The sequence below is a fragment of the Gasterosteus aculeatus genome, chromosome 17, assembly GCF_964276395.1.
Source record: "Gasterosteus aculeatus chromosome 17, fGasAcu3.hap1.1, whole genome shotgun sequence".
Lineage (NCBI taxonomy): Eukaryota > Metazoa > Chordata > Actinopteri > Perciformes > Gasterosteidae > Gasterosteus > Gasterosteus aculeatus.
The window spans coordinates 16445889-16468162 of record NC_135705.1 but is presented as its reverse complement, the minus strand read 5'-3'; the positions used below and the strand labels follow the sequence as shown (position 1 = coordinate 16468162).

General features: G+C 45.9%; 1 protein-coding gene across 1 annotated transcript in view; it reads left to right on the top strand.

Annotated features, from left to right (window-relative positions):
• Window positions 1-1886: 1886 nt before the first annotated feature.
• The window catches only part of tafa4b (TAFA chemokine like family member 4b), a 34498-nt gene continuing 14110 nt past the window's right edge, over window positions 1887-22274 (top strand). The window contains exons 1-3 of the mRNA XM_040204963.2: window positions 1887-2397; window positions 13293-13436; window positions 14460-14575. Of these exons, the coding sequence (XP_040060897.1) occupies window positions 14461-14575 (115 nt within the window). The 5' untranslated portion in view covers window positions 1887-2397; window positions 13293-13436; window position 14460. The remainder of the gene's footprint in view (window positions 2398-13292; window positions 13437-14459; window positions 14576-22274) is intronic.

The window sequence follows — 22274 nt, the reverse complement described above, 5'->3', positions numbered from 1 at the left end:
TTAATTATAGCGCAAAGGTCATTATTCTTTGCGTTTTACAATGTGACCATTGGCATAATTTAAATAAACTCAAAAGAAAAACGTGTTTCACAGCTGATCTTTTACGATTACATCGTGGCTGCTTTTCCAGGCGTCCCACCTGCACAAAGGAGATCAGCGTCTCTCAGAGGGATAAATACATGAATATCGATTCAGGAGGAAGAAATATGCCTCAAGTTGTCAGCAGATATTTCCTTAATGTTTTCCCCACCTCTGGGTGAAGGTTATTGGGGGAACAATCCCAAAGGAGATCCTATAACCACAGTTCTCTGATACCAGACACGCCAAGAAGACGTTTTCCCTTTCCACAACCTATGGAATGAGACCAATAATAAGAGTAAAACCCTGAAACCGATACATGCTGTTCAACGTGAAGGAAGCGGATGGTTCCGTAACACTTACAAATGTGACAGGAAGTATTAGAAAGCAAATTGCATTTCAATTTGCTTAATCTCGCACTTTCAAGCCTGTGTTCACGTCATATGATGTGGTTTTCTCTGACACCACCTGGCCCCTCTGAGGATGGACAGATGAGTTAAGTGCTGTGGGCCGTTGGATCCATTAGCTGCCTCACTTTAAGATAAAAAGCCTCAGATCCCCATTGTGACACACAGGTTCAGTAGACACAACCACGGGCCGGTGCAAACTGGTTGTATTATGTTTTATCAAGTTGCTGGTGTTTTTTCCCCTCTTCACGCACACTTGACACAGTTCATCTGCTTCTGTTTGTTATGCCTGCAAAACCGGATAAGCTACTTGACAGCAAAGTAAGCTAAGAGAGAAGCGCACTGACAGGAAAGTCTGGAGCTGTCCAGCGTCCTGAATTTAAATGCAGCGCATCTGGCCCTGTCCATGGTGCTGAAAGTAGGATATTTACTTTAGTTTATTGTTTGGTTTGTTTTATTCCATAGCTGAGTCCCGCTTCCACGCCTGTGAGTAACATTGTCTCAGCTCAAAGTCATGCAAGCACAGGTCTAGAAAAACGGTCATAGGGGAAGGATTGTGCCATAGAAATAAGATAAATGCCATGTTTCAGTCTTATAATTTGTTCTATTTGTAATTGGCGAGTTTTTAAAGGAGGGTTGGTCGTGCAATCCTGGCAACAAGAAAACAAGGAGGACATCTGAACGCCTCGGATACTCCTCGCATTGGGTCGTTAGCAGGCATCGACCTCCTTAACGACTGCAAATACAGCGCAAAGCAATCAATCGCCATCAACACACTAGAATATTCTAGGGATGGAATAATTGATAGGCTGTCTCCTGGTGCGAAACGGAGAAGCGGCGGTGATTAAATTCTGTTTAACATCGCGGTGGGAGGGGGTTAGATTTACACCGGCCGCGCGTATTAGCCGAGGACAAGCCCAAGTATTGATATCCAGACACCATCGGTAACATGACCGAAGTGTGGTGGCGAGGTGGACTATTGTCTGATGAGCAGGGGCCACATAGCGCTCATCGAACAGGACCCGGACCCCTCCTCAACCCAACGCTCACAAGTTCAAGTATGTCTGTCAGGACTTTCTCTATTAGCGAAGACCCTAACAATTTGATTAAACACCAACAATATCCAATGTAAAATGTGAGAATGAAACGGTGCCCGAAAATACTGCAACCTCTTGTACTTTTTGAGATGGATTGACCATAAACCATAACACGAACTAATAAAAAAAAAATCAAGCATCCCACAATGACAATACATGACCTGTTAAGATACCTACCCCCCCAAACATTTTCTACTTGTAAACTACATGACATCAGTGAGAGAGAGGGGGTGTGCGTGGGAGCTGGTGAACAGGGCGGGCACTGTTGCGCGTGTCCTGAATGGGGAAGACAGGCTCGCATCCCATTTCTCGTGTCCAATCGATCCCTGCTCGGGAGGAGCGACGGGAGCGCAACTATCACTCCGGCATCACCATCAGTAGCTCTCCGGCGACTTTAACGCCTCCGCGTGACAGTCACGCGCAGAGGGGATGAACTTGTGTGGAGTGGTCGCGAGAGACATCAGCCCGGTGTCTCTTTGGGGGAATTACGCACTTTTGACGACTTTCTCCCCTGTGTGGTTTTGAGATGGGACGCGGCACGACGATGGCGCACTGGAGCACATCGCTATTGCGCGAGTTCTGTTTCCTCACCCGGCTCCGGAGGGCTGCTGATCTGGCGCTGCAGTAGCCCCCCCATCGCCCCTGCATCGGTGTGTCTGTGCGCGGGCTGCGGGAACTAGACGGGAGGCTCAGAAGGATTGACCCGCTCAGTGGAAACACCGGGGAGTTGAAGCAGAAAGTGGCAAAGCGCTCAACTATATCACCTGGATCCTTTACAACACCCCGCGATCATGACATCGAGTTTATAGATTTGGGTAAGATGGTGCTTTTTAATTTCAATTCAATCAATATTTACATTTTAATTCCGTGGCGCACGGCCAGCAGGCTGGTCAGAGGGGTACTTTGGCTTTCGAGATGTGGAACATTTTATTCGACCAGCAAAGAGAGAGGGTGGGGGTGGTGTGTGTGTGTGTGTGTGTGTGTGGGGGGGGGGGGGGGGGGGGGGGTCTGACTCACTCCAGCTGAAACCAACTTTGATGTTCTTGTCAGCGCGCAGCAGCACACGCCTTTGCCGAGAGGCGATTTTTTTCAGGATTCCCCAACAAAACCTTCTGCGATCTCAAATTGACTCCTGCGGCGCGTGATGGCCATGCGTAAAAATGGACCACCCGATGAGCCGATTAAAACGTCTGTCCATTCCCGCTGAGCGTGTAGCGCGCGCGCCGTCGGATGGGGATTGATGCGGTGCTTTTGCAGGTTTGAGGTTAAATAAGCAATCGGTCGAAGCTCGGCGCTGCTCAGTACCTATTGAGTGATCTCCGAGGCGGATCCGCTGACTGGGTTCCTTTCACGTGCCTCTCTAATCGCTTTTCATGGATCCTGACCGGCTGGGAATGGAGAGCAGAGCGCGTGGAGCTCAGACATATGGGGTTGGAATGTGGTGCCGCCGGGGTCTCCGGGATTGCGCACGGAGGCATAGAGGTGTGTGACAACATGAACGAACACTATTTTGCTCACACGCACACGCACGCTCTCCCCACCCTTTCTCTCTCACTCTCTCTATCTCTCTCTCACACTTATGCGCGCACACAAGCTGAAGGGGTTGTGTGTGTGATGGGGGAGGGGGGGGGGGGGGGGGGGGGGGGGGGTGTACTTGGTGCATCTTAATAGGCGCAGTAATGAGAGCCAACCCCATCCTGTTATAATTGTTAGTCATCCTTGTCTCAAACCCTCCCTCTCCCATCCTCTCGTAACATCCCTCTCCATTCGCTTACACCTCTCGTTGTCCCGCTGCTCAACTCTGCAATTTGTACAGTAAAGAGTGCAGTTATTTCCCCATTGTTTTTGGCGCGTGGCACTGGCAGAAAATGGTGCCATTAGTGTGACAGGGCGGACCGAGGAGGGGAGAGGAGGAGAGGGGAGGGGAGTGAGGGAGAGGAGAGAGAGGAGGAGAGGAGAGCCGGGTGGAGAGGATCGGTCCAGGGACTTAATTCTCATTGACAGTCACATTAACACAGGAACAGCACTCTTAATCCTGGGGAGATTACTCTTTCCAACCGGACCCCCTGCCACACACACACACACACACACACACACACACACACACACACACACACACCTGTACGAGAGTGGCAGTCTGTTGTTTGGCGTCCGCACTGGATTTCTCTGTATTTGTCACCCTTTTCCATCTCACACCCCACCACCCTCCCACTTTTTGCAGACCCCCTTCCCGCCAACACACACGCACAAATTCACACATTTGGGAATTACTCCTCAATCCTCCGTGCACCCCTGAATGCCTCCCCACCTCACTGCCATTCGTCTCTACATGTCTCAACGGTGTCCTATACTCACCCCACAGAGGGCCGTTTGGGATGACTGCATGGGAATGCGGGGGGGAAATGGATTGTGTGCATTTGTGAACGTGCATGAGGACACGGCCAAGCAGAGAGGCGATGGACGGCAGAGAGGAGACCGGAGAGCAGGGGAGGCGAGAGAAATGAGCTGGAGAGACAGAAAAAATATTTGTGAGAGACGAGGCAAAGGAGAAAGAGAGAGCGCGTCGGTCTGTGTTTAAAGAAGGGACCTTGTGAATCTATGTGTGCTAGATTGTGTGTGAGGGAGAGAAGGAGAGAGAGAGCCGTTCTGGGCGATCTGCTGGATGAATAAACCAGCATCAGGCTTGTAGGACTGATGAGGTGACAGCAGCATGACAGATTGGAGATCACCTCCACGCACACACACACACACACACACACACACGCTGGCATTAACAGGTTGACTGGGATGAATGGATATTTCCCAACTGAGGGGAGGGTGGAGGAGGGGCCTGCTTTCATGTCATGGACAGAAAGATGGAAAAAGGCGTCCCATTTGTAAATGACAGTGTCCTGGACAGCTTTTCATCTCTGAGTGCATTGAGTCAGAGATCATGAACAGGCTTCAAGCAGCGGACAGTAACCTCTTCACTCATGAAATCGGGTTCAGAGAAAATGTGCCCATGCAGGGTATGATATCTCTTCTCAGAAAGGTGATACATGACTCTAATGGAGAAACAAGTGATGTTAGATCAATTGATTGTGAGTGTGGTGTGTATCTGTTTCTTGTTTCAATCATAAAACCGCAGTTGGATAGAGATAGAGGTCACCACCATACGAAAAAAAAAAAAGGTAAATGTACAGATGTTGCTTACAGTGGTAACGTATGAGAACGCCACACCAAGTCTAGGCCTCCAGAAATGAAGAAAATCCTTTCCCACCTCCTCCAGCCTGATCTCCAAAACCTGTTCGTAAAAATGTATACGAAAATCTTGAACATACAAATTCGTAGTGATACATACGAAATAAATACGGACTGCAACTGATGACGTCACCCTATTCATAGTGAATGGGGACCTGCACCCTGTAAACACACTTTGTGAAGTCTAACCATGTAAAATAAACGTGTTATGATTGCATTTTTAACGAGAAATCAACGTTAACTTGTAAGAATAGAATACTAACCCTAACCCCCTCAAAAAATCCAACATGGCGGAGAGACGTTCACTCAAGAATCCAACATGGCTCGCCATGTTGTTCACTCAAGGGGCGTGGTTAACCACCGCCAGTTCGTATGTATTGTTACGAATTTGTGTGTTCAAGATTTTTGTATACATATTTACGAACAGGTTTTGGAGATCACGTTGCCTCCTCGGCTACATTGTTGCACGTCAGCAATTAATTGACAACTTGCAGCGTGGAAATGACAAATTCATGGGTTGATGAAAACATCACTGTTGGCCAAATATAAATGTAATCGTAGACACAATTGCAACAGCTATCCGTCAATATTTGACATACAATTGCAATCGTCCTTTTTTCATTATCACAACCGTCGCTGCAGGAACATCGTGCACCAAACAATATGAGCGCAATCGAGTAACTACATATAAGGTCATAGTTTACCCACATGACCGCGCACGTCAATATAAATGACTAACGGTTGATCCATCCTAAAAGCGATCTCTGGTGTCCTTTAAGCAAAGGCGTGGTGATGACGACTTTGGCCTTTACTTTCACTCAGCAATCATTTTGTAAGAGCAGGGGAGGTCTCATGTCGCAGCGCCACAGCTGTGTGTGTGTTCCTTGTCTTCCATTCTCCCCCCTGTCAGTAAGTCATCAGTGAGAGCAAGGCCCCCCGCCGTCACACCCTCCCTAATGAAGTTGAAAGCAGCTGATTGTTTGCGAGTTTGTGGATCGAAGAGTCCATCATATCCCGTTGGGGATATTGTTTTTTTTCTCACCATTTCAATCATAATTTTTGTACTAATTCATTTGTAATTCAATATTAGTTTTTTTTTAATCGAAAGAGAGTTTTGGGGACGCCTTGGCCTTTTTGCGAAAAAAATGAGAAAATGACACCACTTCTCTGGGCTCAAGGTGATTGCTCCACAGCTCCAACTCACTCTGACCATGACAAATCTCCCAAAGTGGTGGTAATGATTGTAATTGAACAGGCACAGTTCCTTCCCACGGTGCTCCATCCATCACCTTGGATGTGATCTGCTGTGTGTGTACGTATCCACGTGTGTCAGTCTGTTCGCGGCCCTCTGGCTGCTGGCAGATGCGCTGGTAACCGTGAGCGACAGTGTTAGTGTATTTGCGGGATTATGAAAAGCTCCCAGCATGCTCTGCAGCGCGGGTCCACTGTGAAGTCGTAGAGGGGAAGTGGTGCCGTGGTGGCAGAGCCCGGGGCGGTCATGACAGCAGCCCCCAAACAGCGCTGCGCCTGTAGGCCATGAAGTTTGGGAGGGGGGGGGGAGTAAACAACAAATAGGAAGTCAGGGCCTGTGTGCATTAGCTGAGGTGGATTGAATGGGTAGTCAGGACTGAAGGGAAATCTGTCAAAGCAGTGAGTGAGTGTGTGTCATTGTGTATGTCAGTGCACACATTTTATGTTTGTGAGTGAGCGTGTGTGTGTGTGTGTGTGTGCTAGAGGTGATGGTTCTGTAATAAAAACAGCAGGCAGCCAGTGGTCGAGGGTCCCTCTGGGTGTCCGACTGATGTCAGTCACCAGCACACGATAGATTCCCTTGAGGACGGCTGCTCGGATGAGGAGGAATTACAATTGTGTGTGTGTGTGTGTTTTTGTCTTGCTATCTTTAAATTGTATTTTAATGTATGTTGTTGAAGGTCAATTGTTGTTTGTTTATGTTTCACAGTGCAGGGATAAAAATCACTTCATATGGTCATGTTATTGAGACTCACCTCCCCAAACGGAAAATCCAGATGTTTTGGCCCGAGGTTTATGCATGCCGTAGTTCTGAATAAGGTTGGTAGGTCTCCTACCTCAATGTCAGTCAATGCAATATTCTTCTTAATGATTAAAAAAAGGTTGTGCGTGTGGTGAGAATACGCATCTACCAGCAAGGGAACATCTGGATTTTGTTTTTGCGGTTCCCGATGTCCATGTGCGATCCTTGAACGGAACTCTTTTGTGTGTGGATGTGTGTTGTGTGTGTGTGTGTGTGTGTGTGTGCGTGTGACAGAGAGAGGGTTAAAGGCCCTGCTTGTCTCAGGGGAGCAGAGTGATCCGGTGTCATGCTCCGGAGACCCACAGACAAATTAATTCACTTATTGACACTGCTGACACGTCTCAGTGACTTTGTAAAATGAACAATTGATCAGTCTTCCTCTCTCTCTCCCCCAGCGCTCTCCGTCTTTGCCTCTCTCTCTGCACTCCATTTCCCCCGACCTCGCTCTCTCTCCCTCCTTTCCTCCTTCCTCCTCTGCCGTTTCCCCCACGGACCACTCTCCAACTCCCCCCTTCTGCAGCGTTGTCCCTTTCCCCTCTTTTCGCTCCTTTTCACTTGTGTCAAGCGCTTCCTTTTTGGGGGGGGGGGGGGGGGGGTGGGGAGGGGGATGAGGGGGGGGAGGGGGGCAGCCAATTGACAGCCGTGGCACGTAAGGTAATTAATATAATTACGCGCAGGCTGGTCATTAGCAGCAGAGGGGACTGATATCATCAAGATGTCGGTTTGTGTGCATTCATGAGTTTGTGTGCGCGTGTTCCCGACGTGCAGGGAGGCGCCAGGGGAAGAGGGGACGCGAAAGCAGCTCGTTTGTCTCATTGTCCGTTCATTTCGGGCTGTTTTGTGAAAGCGACGTGGGGCCAAGAGTCGAGTGCTGGTCCAGCTCTGCTCCCTCGGCCAGAGGAGCAGCGGCTAACTACAGCCCTGCCAGGGCTCACGCAAAAATCAAAGCAGGCTTCACATCAAGGTTGTTTATTTTCCATTAATCATAATTTGGGCACAAAGCGCAGTGAATGCCGCTGCTCCTGGGAGACTCACACTCAGGGCCTCGGCGGGCTGCTGTTTGGCTCCGGGCCGACCTCCGATACCAGCAGGGTCCAGTCGGGGAGGCGGGAATACGCTTTCTTTGTACAAACAGGAGCAAGGAGCATCGACATGGCGAGGAGAAACCACGTTTTATCACTTGGCTATGTGGTGCTGTGTTTCTCCTGCCCTTTATGTGTTCACAACATCTCTCCTTTATTCCGCTCCTCCTTTTTTATCCCCTGTAGATGTGGAGAAGGGGAGAAAAGATACGAATAATGAAAGAGTGAAATGAAAGAGGGAAAATAAAGGAAGGACAGAAAGAAGCACAAAAGAGTTGGTTTGTCATTACTGGCAAACTGTCAGTTTACTCTCTATTTGACTTAAATGATATATTTAGCATTATTGTTGCAGTAAATAATTCCCATCCGGGTACCAATAAAAAGATAAGGTAAGCCAGGAACGTCCCATTTGCATTTGTGTTGGATGGTGTGTATGAAATCTGGACTGGTTTTTACCTCGTTGTAGAAGGAAACGCTGCCATAGTCCTCGTAGGGAGGAAGGCAGATCAGTGGCGCAAACAGAGAGCTTACTGAGTGAACGGAACAGTACATAGAGATTTCACCTCACTTCTCTAAATCACACTGTTTACTTTTCTTCTATTTTTATTTTTATTTTTTTCATCCCAAAAGTGAGCTGCAGTCAGCACGGATAAAAGAGGAGTAACAACATTGTCAGAGCACAGGAGGAGGAAAGAAACCTGCTACGGTGTGTGTGTGTGTGTGTGTGTGAGTCTCCTTTACTTTCCACCTTTCCATCCATCTTCCAGTGCTGAGGGACACTGACTTTTAATGGCCCTTTATTGCTTTATTAGAGTGTGCCGGATTTACAGCGCGGGCGCTGCCCCTGTCTGTTAGCGGCTCTGAGGAGGGTTTCTCTGATCTACGCCGCCCGATGCTGCCTTAAAACCCAGACGGTTATGAAGAGGAAGCCAGGAACTGGGCCCCGGCCGCAGACCTAATATTTATCAGCCTGTTAGCGGCCGTGCTTTTCTCCCGTTGCATTAAAACAACCAAGGGCCTCATCTGAAACAAATACTCCAGGGGACGGGGAGGAAGAGTGAAAGAATGCCAGAGGAGTCCTGAGAAAACACACTTTTGGTCGCCGGATCCTGACATGACGGCTTGTGCAGCAAGGTGGGATTTGGATTTAAGTGCAGGCCGATCAATTGAGCTGTAATGGTGCCGTAGCGCCACGGCCGTTCTCTGAACTCCTGCAGTCAATACCAGACTCGGGTAACGGCCCCGAAGTCCGACTTTCTCTCACATCTGCTCTTCTCTCCGTCTCCCCACCTGGCCATTCCACCAAACACGGGGTCGTCCACTTTATTGCTTGTTGCTTTATTGGAGGAAGCAATACGGGTGGGGGAGTATAGACGCACGGCAATAAACAGGCGCAATGTTATTTTGTGTCTCTCCCATGACTTCTGACCTTTCACTGCCTAAAGAAATTTAAGAGATATGGTTTCTACACCTAAATATTTGTTCATGCTAGTTTGAAAGTATATATTTGTGGCACGTCTGACAGAAACAAGTATTATAATACAACATGTTTTAGTGTGTTATCAGTATTATTATTTCATATTTCACTAATACTATTTATTTCATGAATAGTATTATTATTATTATAAAACTGTGTGATATCAGCGTTGTTCTACACATATATTGCACTTAATGCCATTTATGTACTATTTAAATATATACAGTGTGTATGAGAGTACATGCAGAATATTTCGCAGTGAGCAGCCTGCTGTACTGGATGAAAGTCTGATTCAGACAAATTTATAGCAGCACAACTATACACATTCCTCACTGAATGTTAATACTCTGCATATCGGGGGGAATCTGAAACGCTTCACGTGACGTTCCGTTGGGCTTTGTGCCTTTTGTCCGTTTCATTTACAATATCTTTCTGCCTTAGGGATGTGCACTTTGTTTCACACTGATATGCCTTTTTGTCTGCTCCGCCTGCGTCTGGGCACAGAAGAATCGGCGTACAGAGATGCGGCCGTGATGCTCGTGTGATCTCCAATCTCAATGCCTTTCGGTTTTTCACGCATGCAGACTGGAGCTTAATCAAAACCTGTGTGATCAAAACACAAATTAAATCACTTGTTTCAGGGTTTCGGATCCAGACATTTGTTTAGATTTATTTAACTGTATTAATTGCGAAAGTTTTTCCAAATAAACCGTTAATATTCATTACTTAGAATTATTGTTGTCCGTGTAAAAAGGCACCCTCAAAATCAGCCTTCTGGCCACATCAATCATTTGCGCAAAACACAGACCAACTGATGTTGTCAGAGTGAGCTGCTGTTACGGCAGATGATCCTCTCCATCTGTCCTGTGGTGGTGAAATAAAATTCTGGACCAAACAAGAAATCCTTTGCTAAAATTTGCTAAAAGTGTATATATTTTGCTAATGTATATTTAATGTACAAAGGAAATTGAAGTTTTTCAGACTGCTTTCTCTCCCTCAGAACACACAAACACCAGAGTCATCACATATTTAAAATACCCTAACTATGAGTATACATATGCTTAATTTATCAAGTCGTCTTTTTCCTGCTTTTTTAGACTTTGTTATGTCATCGAACAGTGAACGTAAGACAATCAGAAAGCTCACAGTGTCACCAGTAGTCTTCCTTTTTTCTTTTTTTAACCTTGAGTAGACAAAATAACAGAGGTCACCACAGTCATCGTCCTGGAGCTTCTGAAGGACCTTAAGAAGTGAAGACGGTTTAGCGAGCAGTTGTTAAAAAAAACCCTTTTCTGTGGCCCAAAGTGTCGAATGAATCGACCTAATAGCCAACATCATCAACCTGAGGTGGCCTGTGAGGCTAAATCAATCCCAGATTAATGCCTGGAATATATATATATATATATATATATATATATATATATATATATATATATATACTGAACCAGAATACATTTGTCAAAGTCTTAAATAAAGTCTGATAAACAGCAATTTATTTAATTAGAGATAACGTATTGATTTAAGAAAAACAAGGCAGGGATATTAAATGAAGCCCAGTGACTCACACTGTCACTCGCTGAACAGGCGGCACGGAGTTTATCAAGTGATGTTGCTGTTTCTCCTCTTCGCAGAAGGTCAGTCCTTCCTCAGTAAACCTCCTGTACCGTCCCGACAAGTGATGCAACGCAGCAAACAAAAGTGTCAGCAACATCCCCCGTCACGCAGAAAGCGGCTCACTGCTTCACACTTGGTGCAGAGCGTGCACACATGTTTTCTACTGTGACGGGGTTAGGTCACAGAGCGTCTGTGAGTATCAAATCGTCAAATTTGCCGTTTTGTGCGCGCATGTTTGTGGCCGTGCATGTGCGCTCGCTGAGTGCCGGGTGATGATGCTGTTTGGATGCAGGGCACACAGATGTATTTGTGGCCGAGGTGGGATTGTCTGGTTGCATGTCAATGAGCGCCAGTGTCACTCCTGTGTGATTACTCCAAGGAATGACACAAATCAGCCCTTCATGCCCACAGGGACACACACACACACACACACACACACACAGATGAGGGGGCGACTGGGTCAAAGGAGGAGGAGGGATCATTTTAGAAAGAGCGAGACTTGATGTTCCCGGATAATCTTGAGCATGTCTGTGCTCTGTTTGTTAATGCTTGTGCGTGTGTGTGCACACTACTGCCGACCAAATCCAACAGCTCTTCACAGCAGTGATGACCAGCTGAGCCCCCCACACACACACACCTCTGCTTCCACCAACATTCTGCCCTGGGGACGCTTGAGACTTTTTGGTTACATGGATGTTTCGTGTGAGATTGTATCTGATTCATGCGCATCAGCAGAGATTGTTGTTGATTTGTATCACTTTGTTTGTATGTGTGAGACGCGGGGGGAGGTGACAGCGCTGCCGCTGTGACTGATGGGACGTTTTGTCCCTGAAGTCCTGACGAGACTGAGCTGCATCTGGAGAGTGCACACACGTATACACACACACACACACACACACACACACACACACACTACTGTGCTCTTTTAATGAGTGTATCGCAGAACAAAGCTGCTAAAAATGTGTGCCACGGTCCGGCCTTTAAAAAGAGAATAAGCAATGGGCTACGGTGCTGCTATGCAGCATGCTTAATCAAATGGCATATGCACCTTGCATACTTTCACCTACTGCACTGGAGTGAATCGCACACACACACACACACACACACACACACACACACACACACACACACACACACACACACACACACACACACACACACACACACGGACAGGCACGGGTATGCATCATGCATATGCTTTCCATGTGCACAAATTCCACTCATGCAGAATGGTCTCCAGACCCTGAGGTGTGTCTTCTGGATCTTGTGCTTTGTTGGTGGAAGCTGCTGTTGGTTTGGTCGCCACCAGGGGGCAGTGGCACCACACCGCCGGCTCGGCCGGGGCGTCGGGCTCGGATGAAACTGACACATTCCCAGGAAGTTTCTGAGCATTGCAGCGGACAGAGCTGCATGTCAATGAGTCATGATGAATAATGAAGGTTCGGAGAGGAGAACGTTTTGTTATTAATGTGAATCTGTTGTCTTTCATTTAGACCGCGGGTTCGTCCTTTTGTAAAGAGAGGTGTGTTGACATTCTCTTCGGTGGCATGGTAATTTACTTGTTAGTGTGCGTGCGTGTGTGTGTTTGTGTGAGAGAGAGAGTGAGAAGAAGTGCACACACACACACACACACACACACACACACACACACACACACACACACACACACACACACACACACACACACACACACCAGAAGCTGTCACTCAGCTGTAATTAGGGAGAGTCTCTCCTGCTGTCCTTCAGCACTGTTTTAATTTACCTCGCAAACACTGCAAATGTACTCACTGTGTGTGTGCGTGTGTGTGTGTGTGTGTGTGTGTGTGTGTGTGTGTGTGTGGAACGTCCTTATGGCTTGTTTAATCATCTGATCTGCTGCTGTTTAATGTTTCAGCTACAAAGCTTTTCTGCAAGTGTGTGTTACATGTATTCATATCAATTAAAGTTTTCTTCTGTTGATTACAATGTGTTAGTGTGTTCATCCGAGTGTGCAATCACGACACAGAATGGGGGAGTGTGCGCATGAGGGTGTGTGACTTAGAGTGGGGATCACATTTGGCCTGAGGGTAGGTGAACCTATTGTAAACAATGGATCTAACAGAATCTAGACCTTCACATCTCTAACTCGTGCATGTGTGTGTGTGTTTTTGTGTAGACCTTCATACAAGGCCATTGGAGGCCACTGAGGAACCCCAAGGCAGGCTGGCCTCTCTGACCGGGTGTCTTTGTACCTCCTCTCTCCAGGGTCTTCTTCTGTTTGAGGCGAGGAAGAGGAGAAGCAGCAGGAGGAAGAGGAGGAGGGGAGCCAGGGTGTGAGTGTATGCAGCCATGGCCTGTGTAGCCTGTCCATAGAGGATCTACTCAGTGGAAGACAGAGACAGCCAACAGGTGAGACGGCATGCACAGCAGAGGCACACAAGAAAAAACATTTACTGCCTCATCATACTTTCATTATCAATTAATAAGTCATTTCTTTCTGAAAGGGTTCATTGTTTGGGTGATGAAATGTTAGGAAAAGAGTAAAGGTGCAGGCTTGATCTTCAAATAGCTTGTTTTTCTCCAAGCAACAGGCGCAAGGATATAAAAGCAGCAAATATTCCCACTTTAGGATTGATAACCGTCAGTTATGCAATATTCATTTAAGAATAACTTAAATGCTTAATAGTAACTTCCGAATCGCAATAGACCTGAAACAATTTATTAAATTAATATTTTGATAATTTATAGTTCATCACTTCAGTGATATGCTGACATTGTTTTGGGAGGTAGGTCAAACAAACCAATTTACAGACGTCCCCTCGGGGAAAGTCATGTGATGGATGATTTTTTAAATCTTTTTTACACACAAACGATACGTCAAAAAAATAAATTGCAGAATGATCAATGATGAAATATAATGTAGTTAGTAGCAGCCCTAACCCAAATATTTCAATTTCTGAGCTGAGCTTTCTGAGCCTCATGTTTCTTTGTAAACTATCGTGACTCATAAAGTCGACTTTTTTGTAATTGTCTGCCGCCAGAGGGAAATTGGAGGAGTTAATCCTTATATGATACTAATAGGCATAAAAGGATGCTGGCAACATCCTGTCATTGTGCCCCTGGTGAGTTAGCTCTACCCACATCATGTGTGTCTGTGCTGGCTGCAGGAATATTCTTCTCAGCTCTTTTCTGTTCTCAAAGTTGTCCTTCTTTTCTTTGACCTTTTACATTGTTTCAGCTTGTTTGAAAAGCAATGTCTTCTGTTTGCTGTGCTCTTTTGCCTCTTGTCGCTTTTTCTTATTGACCTATGGGGGGAAGGAGGAGAGTGGGGGGGGGGGGGGGGGGGGTGTTGTCAACTCTTCTCATGCCCTCTTCCTCCTCTCTTCCCTTGCCTTCCTCTTTGACCCTCACTCTCCTCTTTCCCTCTCTCAGGATGAATCTGTGGGGGAGGTCAGCTTGGCCCGTGCAGGTGGCCTTCCTCGTTGCCTTGGTGATGCTCTTCGTCGACCCGGTGTCCGCTGCCAGCCGTAACCATCGGGGACCGACAGGTACACCGGGGTCTTGCTCTGAACCCTTCCTGCAAACACCCCGAGAGGTTAATTACACTGTCACTGCAAAGGTACAACACATGCTCCCTGAGCCCCGTCGCTGACTGAGACGTCCCGATCCTGGAGGAGGGAGGCTGAGCGGGGACACTCTTCTCTGTCCCTCGGTGTGACATGATCTCATCTAGACAAAGAAAAAAACCTCGCTTTGGGCTCGGATGGAAACACACCCCTGTTTGAATGATTGAGCCCTTCCAGATACAAATGGCGCTTAAGCTGTCAGGAGCTGTCAACTCGAACAGACCAGAGTGAGCGTGATCTGATCTCTGCCGACGACCAGCAGTGCAGGACGGATGCTGTTGTTCTCCACCGGCTTAATTCTTAGTGATTTAGTGGTTGCTATAAAATATTGTCGTGTGTCTCGTGCAGAAGAGGCCATGAAGGCCGAAGACTTGTAATCCTCGGGCCCTAATTACCAGTGCCGACATTAATATGCGTAGCTCTGCAGGGGCCCCGTAAACCAAAGCACCACTTCACTCATTCCCTAAGAAATTCATGGAAAAAGATAGAAACCATAACCAACGTTGACTTAATTTGATGCCATGAGCTAAATCTACTCTCTATCTTTAAATCATGGAGACATGCAGCCAACCCAACTAAAAATGACCAGCACGGTCTTATTAATATTTTCTCGGCACTGGCTGCAGGGACAGTTGTGCTGAGTCACAGCATCTTGCGCTTCAACTTGTTGGCAACAACCTCCCAAGTCACCTCGTCCTCCTCACATTTAATTATGACAATTTCCTTAATTATCTCTTGGTCTCTATGCTCTCACTGCTGCCGCTCTGAAAGGTGACCTTTATGTGCCACAGAAATGCTACCAGCATCCAGTCTGTGCAGTGAGTGATGGTATTAGGTTCCTTTTGACGGAGAGGAGGCAGCCTGCTCACGGCGGGGACACTACTAATTGCCGGCCTTGTGTATTGTGAAGGTCAGCATGGGTTCTGCCCCTTTCTGATTTCCCCCTCGCTGTTAAACAAAATGACTCGCTTCCAAATCATCTGGTGCTTTTTATTAGAGGGTTTTACCCTAATTGGTGGAAGTTAAAGATGTGTGAACATGTCACACACACACACAATGGTTTCAGGGGCAGAAATAATTGGCAGTTCATTATAAATGCTAGATATGTTTTTTTGTTGTTTTCTACTTCAGTGTTTTTTACGGTTGGTCTGTTTGGTCATTTGTTTTACCCGTGATTGTGTAGATGTACCGTTTACCGCCACATGGTGGCTCTAGAGGTCAAAAAATCCTCCTCTGGAAATATTTTTTCCTAAATGTCATTCTCTCAGGTAATTTGTCATTTTACAAAAAAAACACCAGAAAAACAAATCTATAATGGGAGTGGATGGAATGAATGCCAACTAATGAAGCAGACATCATATGACTGACAGCTGTCACCGATATATAGATAGATGTGTACAAAAATAGCATCTGCTTTCTTTTTTATTTTCTGGCAGAAATGGGAATGAAATATTTAATATTTAAAAGTATCAGATCCATCTTAAAAACAAATATAAATAAAAAATACAGGAAATAGCTTTAAGGTCCACAGCTTACTTATTAAACCACGGAAACATTTATCACATCAAAATGTTCAACACATCTTCAGTGCAACAGTGCAAAGATATGTAGAATGAAATGAGACCTAGTGCCAAACATGCAGCACCAAATACTTAATAACACAATGACATGTCTTAAGCTATTTAGGAATCAGGAATCAACATTTATTACCAAAATATGTCAGAAATACAAGGAATCTGACTTGGCGGTTGGTGCATAACATCAGACAGTAAGACAATGGACAACAAGACAGATAAGACAACATAAAATAAAACGTTAAAAATAAAAAGTTAAAAATAAAAAGTTAAAAATAAAGTGCATCAGCGAGCAGAAAGTGACAAGTGAAAGTGCATGTGGAGTGTGAAGGGGAGTGACCGGTGGAATGACGTCAGTCAGTGGGGGACCGGGCTCTGTTGATGAGCCCGACTGCCGACGGGAAGAAACTGTTCGTGTGGCGGCAGGTCTTAGTCCTGACGGACCTCATTCTCCTGCCAGATGGAAGGGGCACACTGGCAAACTGTTTTTTTCCGGGGTGAGAGGGGTCGGCTACGATCTTTTTAGCTCTCTTCAGGGTCCTAGAAGCGAACAAGTCGTGCAGGGACGGCAGATTGCAGCCGATCACCCTCTCTGCAGAGCGGATGACACGCTGCAGCCTGCCCTTGTCCTTGGCTGTGGCTGCAGCGTACCAGACGGTGATGGAGGAGCAGAGGATGGACTCCATGGCCGTGTAGAAGTGCACCATCATCGTCTTTGGCAGGTTGAATTTCTTCAGCTGCCTCAGGAAGAACAACCTCTGCTGAGCCTTCTGGGTGATGGAGCTGATGTTCAGCTCCCACTTGATGGAGCCCAGAAAACAGAAGGAACTTCAGGAGCTTGACAGACTGGTGGCTGGAGGTGCTGCTGTTGGTGTACAGGGAGAAGAGCAGAGGGGAGAGAACGCAGCCTTGGGGGGAACCAGTGCTGATGGTCCGAGAGGCGGAGACATGTTTCCCCAGCTTCACGTGCTGCTTCCTGTCAGACAGGAAGTCTGTGATCCACTTGCAGGTGGAGTCGGGCACGTGCAGCTGGGAGAGTTTGTCCTGCAGCAGAGACGGGATGATGGTGTTGAAGGCAGAGCTGAAGTCCACAAACAGGATCCTGGCGTAGGTTCCTGGGGAGTCCAGATGCTGGAGGGCCATGTTGACAGCATCGTCCACAGACCTGTTGGCTCTGTAGGCGTCCAGGAGGGGGTCATGAATGAATTTAATAATTTACTGTATGAGAATATGAAAAAAAATAAAATATGATATAAAAAAAATAATAATATTAAAATATGAGAATGATTACTCATCAGCAGGTCACACAATAAATTGTCTTCCAGGAGCTGTGAATGAAGACCATCACAAATAGTTATGTACTCAAACCCCCTGTGCGGTTTCTCGAATGAACATCAGACTTTAATCAATTTCTTATACTCTTACAGCTCTAAGAAATTTTCCCCTTTGTCTTGACATTTCTTCCCGTGTGCTCTTTTTCTTTTCTTGTTTGAATGCCTGAAATGTGATAATCTGAGACCAGCAGTTCAGTCGGTAGCTTGCAAAAGTGTAGCAAACCCAAACCCATTTCACCTCCTAGAATCAATTTCCAAACCATGTTTCAACATACTTCGCATCGCAAATGATATCTTCAATTTCGAGACACATCTTTTCAAGTGTTTATTGGGCCATCTTTGGTTCATGTGAGGAAAAACATACTTCTGTCTCTGCAGAAAAAGGCCGACTCTTTCAATACAGGCAAGCTTAAATGTGCGACCTTACAGGTTTATGTTCTCCTGCACGCCAGTCTGCCTTTCATCGTCGATGTCTCCTTAGAGAGCAGGTTTTATTGGGGATGCTATACATATACACACACACACACACACACACACGTACATACATACATACATATACCCATATAGAGGACCCGTTATGATAACTAGCATGAAGCCTGACGGCCTGTTAAACACTGATAATGTCAGCAAGATTGATGGCTTGCGTAACAGGGTGGGGAGGAGATAGAACAAGGCGGGAAAGTGGAGGTCAAGGAGAGCAGGTGCAGAAAGAACAGAAGAAGGGTTAAAAAATGTAAACATAAAAGCGAGTTTCAGTAAGTAGGTGTAACGTACTCATATGTTAATTCGCAGTATAAAGAATGTGGAAAAGGTGTTTGACATGGTTTCTAACTGTTCCACACAGCTGATCTCGTAATATTTGTCCCCCGAGACCCACCTGCGTGTCCCTGAAGAGACATACGCTATGTCCCGTTCACATTGACTTTGCAGCCACTGACAGATTTTCTAGTTATCTGGCCTTTCATAGCTGCGGACACGCTTGTCAGGTATTGACGGGGGGAAAGACACAGCTTTTTGATAAATTGCACGATGCTCTCGCTTGCCTGTGTCTGTCAGAATACATCAACCGCCTGGCTAACCCATCAGTTCAAGGTAGCTGCTTTGTCGGCTGCCCGGCTTCTGCTGCCGCCCCGCACCACCTTTCCTCGCACCCCACCCTCCCTTTGCCGACCGCGGGAATAAAAGCATTTAGCCATGCTCGAGAAGCCTTTTCATCTCGGTGTTTGCTGGGCTCCATTACGTTGAGACGGCCATAACAAAATGGTTTAAAGGCAACGTGGAGACATTAGACACACTGTTATTGTGTGAATATAGCTGGAGGCTGATTGCTCAACACGTGAATCTTGAGCAGAGGAGTTGTGAGAGGAGCGCAGACCGGGAGGACTCACAGTGAAGCCGCAGCATTTCAGTTTGCCGCTAGAGCACTTTGCTGATGTTTGGGACATGTTCTGGTTTTACACGATTATTTCAAATCTTGGTCCAACTTTATGCTGTAATTGATGGAACATCTTCTGAAAAATGATTTCTCAACAACATTTCAACTAAGAAAATCGTTTCTTATATACCTAAATACAATATCAGAAAAATCATAATATAACAATGTATTTTACAGGTTACTATGGCTGCAAAAATGCATTTCTAGACAGTTCATTAAAATCTATATTTATTAAAAAAAAAAAACATTTTCTCTTTAATTTTTATATTTTAATGTTAGAGGCGGGAGGAATAGCAACATGTGTCTGTCTGTTAACCCACCACAACTCAACATAACATGTTAGTATCACCAGTTTTGGCATGCTGTGCCAATGCACAGACTTACTCCTGTTACTTTAGGCTCCTATAGTCCTTGTTGATTGAACATTTGGGTTAGGGAGAGACCCTACATTTGTAAATTGAACAAGCCATGTTATCTTATCTCTCTTGTTGTTCATTGTCTACTTTCTGATGTTATTCAAAAGCCGCCACGTCAAATTCCTTGTAACATATCATTGGCATTGGCATGTTTCTGGTTCCAGATGAAATCCAGCCACATCTGTGCATAATATTACACAACAAACATATGGAATACATGGAAAAATATGTAGGTTTTGTGGTAAAATAAAGAAGCGATCTGGTCAATTGCAATTGTAATGTTAGTTGCAAGTTAGTAAGTATAGTTTGGCCAATTTCTCAGGTAAAAAGCAGGCGTGCATAACTATGAATTGGATGAACTGGTGTTAACTTTTTAAACTTCACTTCAACTGTCAGCCGAGTATAATTTAAGTCCTTTAAGGCTTTAAGTTTGGCATGAACCCATGAGGTGGGAGTTGCTGTCCTGTATTGTTTAAGATATTTTTGACAAACTCCCTTTCCCATTTTCAGAACACCATTTTTAGGTGGTATATAAAGACATGGAAAGTGTTTTCAGCCAAACTATGAACCACTAAAATCTTTGAAAATGTCCTTTTGGCACAATGAGTAGTTTTGAGTTCACTTCTCCCACACTGAATAGATTTTGGCCTCAATCTCTGTATGTGTCTAACCTCTATTGACACCGTGGATGTACATTTCTGCTTCGAAACAAGCCCACGCTCAAATAGTCAGACATATACAGTAAATTCATGCACACACACACTAATGTAGCTCAGACTTCTACTCAAGGGGTAATTTATTCTCTGCTCACGTTCATGTGACATCACATCGAACCAGCGCACGGCAGCCGACCATCGCTTTCCCCTGTGAGGCAGTTCAAACCAAATACACATGATATGATTAATACTTTTATTTTTAATAAATTAATACTTTTATTTTCTGAGGTTAGTTAAATCTATATTTTGAGTGTGGTGGAGGTCTGAGGAAATGACTCTAATTGGTTGGGGCTTTAAGATGCACACAAGAACAAGTCTGCACTCACACACAAGCAACAGCCTCACGCACAGGAAAGTGGACTGTCGCGCAACCCACCGTCTTTTACAGCCCTCTCATCTGCATGGCGTGATTTACTTAGGGGTTTTTAGGCCGATAAAAATCTTTTCGAGGGAAACTCGTTATCCAGATTGTCATCATCCATCACGTGTGAAGTCGTGTGATGATGTTTCAGAAATATTTTGTCTCAGGGAAGAAAAGGCCGTATTTTGCACAGGATTTTTATTTCAACTAATGATCGTTATGAAGCAACGGATCGTCATCACTGTAAAGAACGGTCTCTCGCACGCGGTGTCCTCTTTGATTAAGGACACACAGACCACATCTGAAACCCAGTGAAGTTGTTTTGAGTTCTTTTGAAACGGACAATGAAAGAAAGGCCTTTAAAACATTTGCTTAAAAAGCCCCTTCAGCTCTCTTTATTTCCGTTAAGCTGCGGCTTTAAACCAGAATAAAACCCCACCGGAGGCCCTTCAGCCTGGTCACCTCAAATACGTTACACCAGCTTGAACTATACCCACTCAAGTTAGATATAAATAAGCATACACAGATGGACAAATACAAAATAGGAGCCTAAATCAAGTTCAGGTTGGTTTATCCTGCACTGCTCACACACACATACTCATAGCTTTACGGCTTTGAATTACAAAACAGGCCCGGCCCAGGTTTGATAAGCAATAAAGAGAAGAGACCTGCGAACCCTCTGACCTCATTATGCTAGCAGGAGACGAGCGGCGCTTTCTTCTCTCTGCTGCCAGTGACACTGCTTCTCCTCCTCCCTCTACCTTTTCTCCTTCTTTCTCGCTAACAAGCTGCCTATTTGTGAGATGGGGGGCAGACAATTGGCCGGTCTTACCCATTCACCTCTCTGCACGGGGATTTTCGATAGAGATTAATAACAATGAGGGCACGAGTCGGAATGAGAGAAAAGCAACTCGGCTGTTTTTAAACGACACATCCTTAGTTTTTTATTGTCACTCTGCGCTCTAATTGCGATTATTACGGTTATGATTACCACGGCGCCGATGGTTCTCGACCCATTGAGTTTGTTTCAATTTTGTTAAAGTCCTTATTTTGATCGGTGGGCCACGTGTTTGTGGGTGCGCGGCGGTAATCCGGCCTCAGGAGAGCCTGAGACAGAGGAGTGAGGGAAATGAAAGTGGAGGGATGATAGCGCGGGGGCGCCCTCGGAGAGCCCGGGATCATTGATGGGGCTCTCTGGAGAAGAGAACAAACAAACTTTAAATCAGAAAGGATGAGAGGGGCCATGGCCTGCAGAAATGGAACCCTCGACTGAGTGTGTGCGCGCCGCGCTGGCCGCTGTGTGTCTACCCTGAAAAGCTCATTCATCCGAGCATGAAAAGTTTGTGAGTCTGGGTAAAGTCACGTACATAAACGAAATCTGGGCTTATGGTACAGTATAACCACGTTTTTTTTTCCAGAGCCGTAAAGAGGCTTATAGGTAGTAATGTCGCCAGCGGGCCTCGCTGTGCTCGGGAAACGGTACCAGAGACGCTCAGGAGTGCACAACAAGCGCTGAGAGCCGAGATAAGGCAGCTGGGATCTGTTCAGGAGCCATAAGCAAAGATTATTCAGGTCCCCCTAACATGTGTGACCGGCAGATTTAGCTTCAGGTGGCCACAAAGCCCTCTTCTTATTAGACGAGTGCGTTTAATGTGCTGAGTAAAAAAAATGCATGGACATAATTCCGTGAACACCTCTGAACAACACTCACGCGTTGTGCTCGTAGCATCCTTGTTGTACCGAGCATCAACAAACTGCAACACATGCAGATGCAACGATGATCAG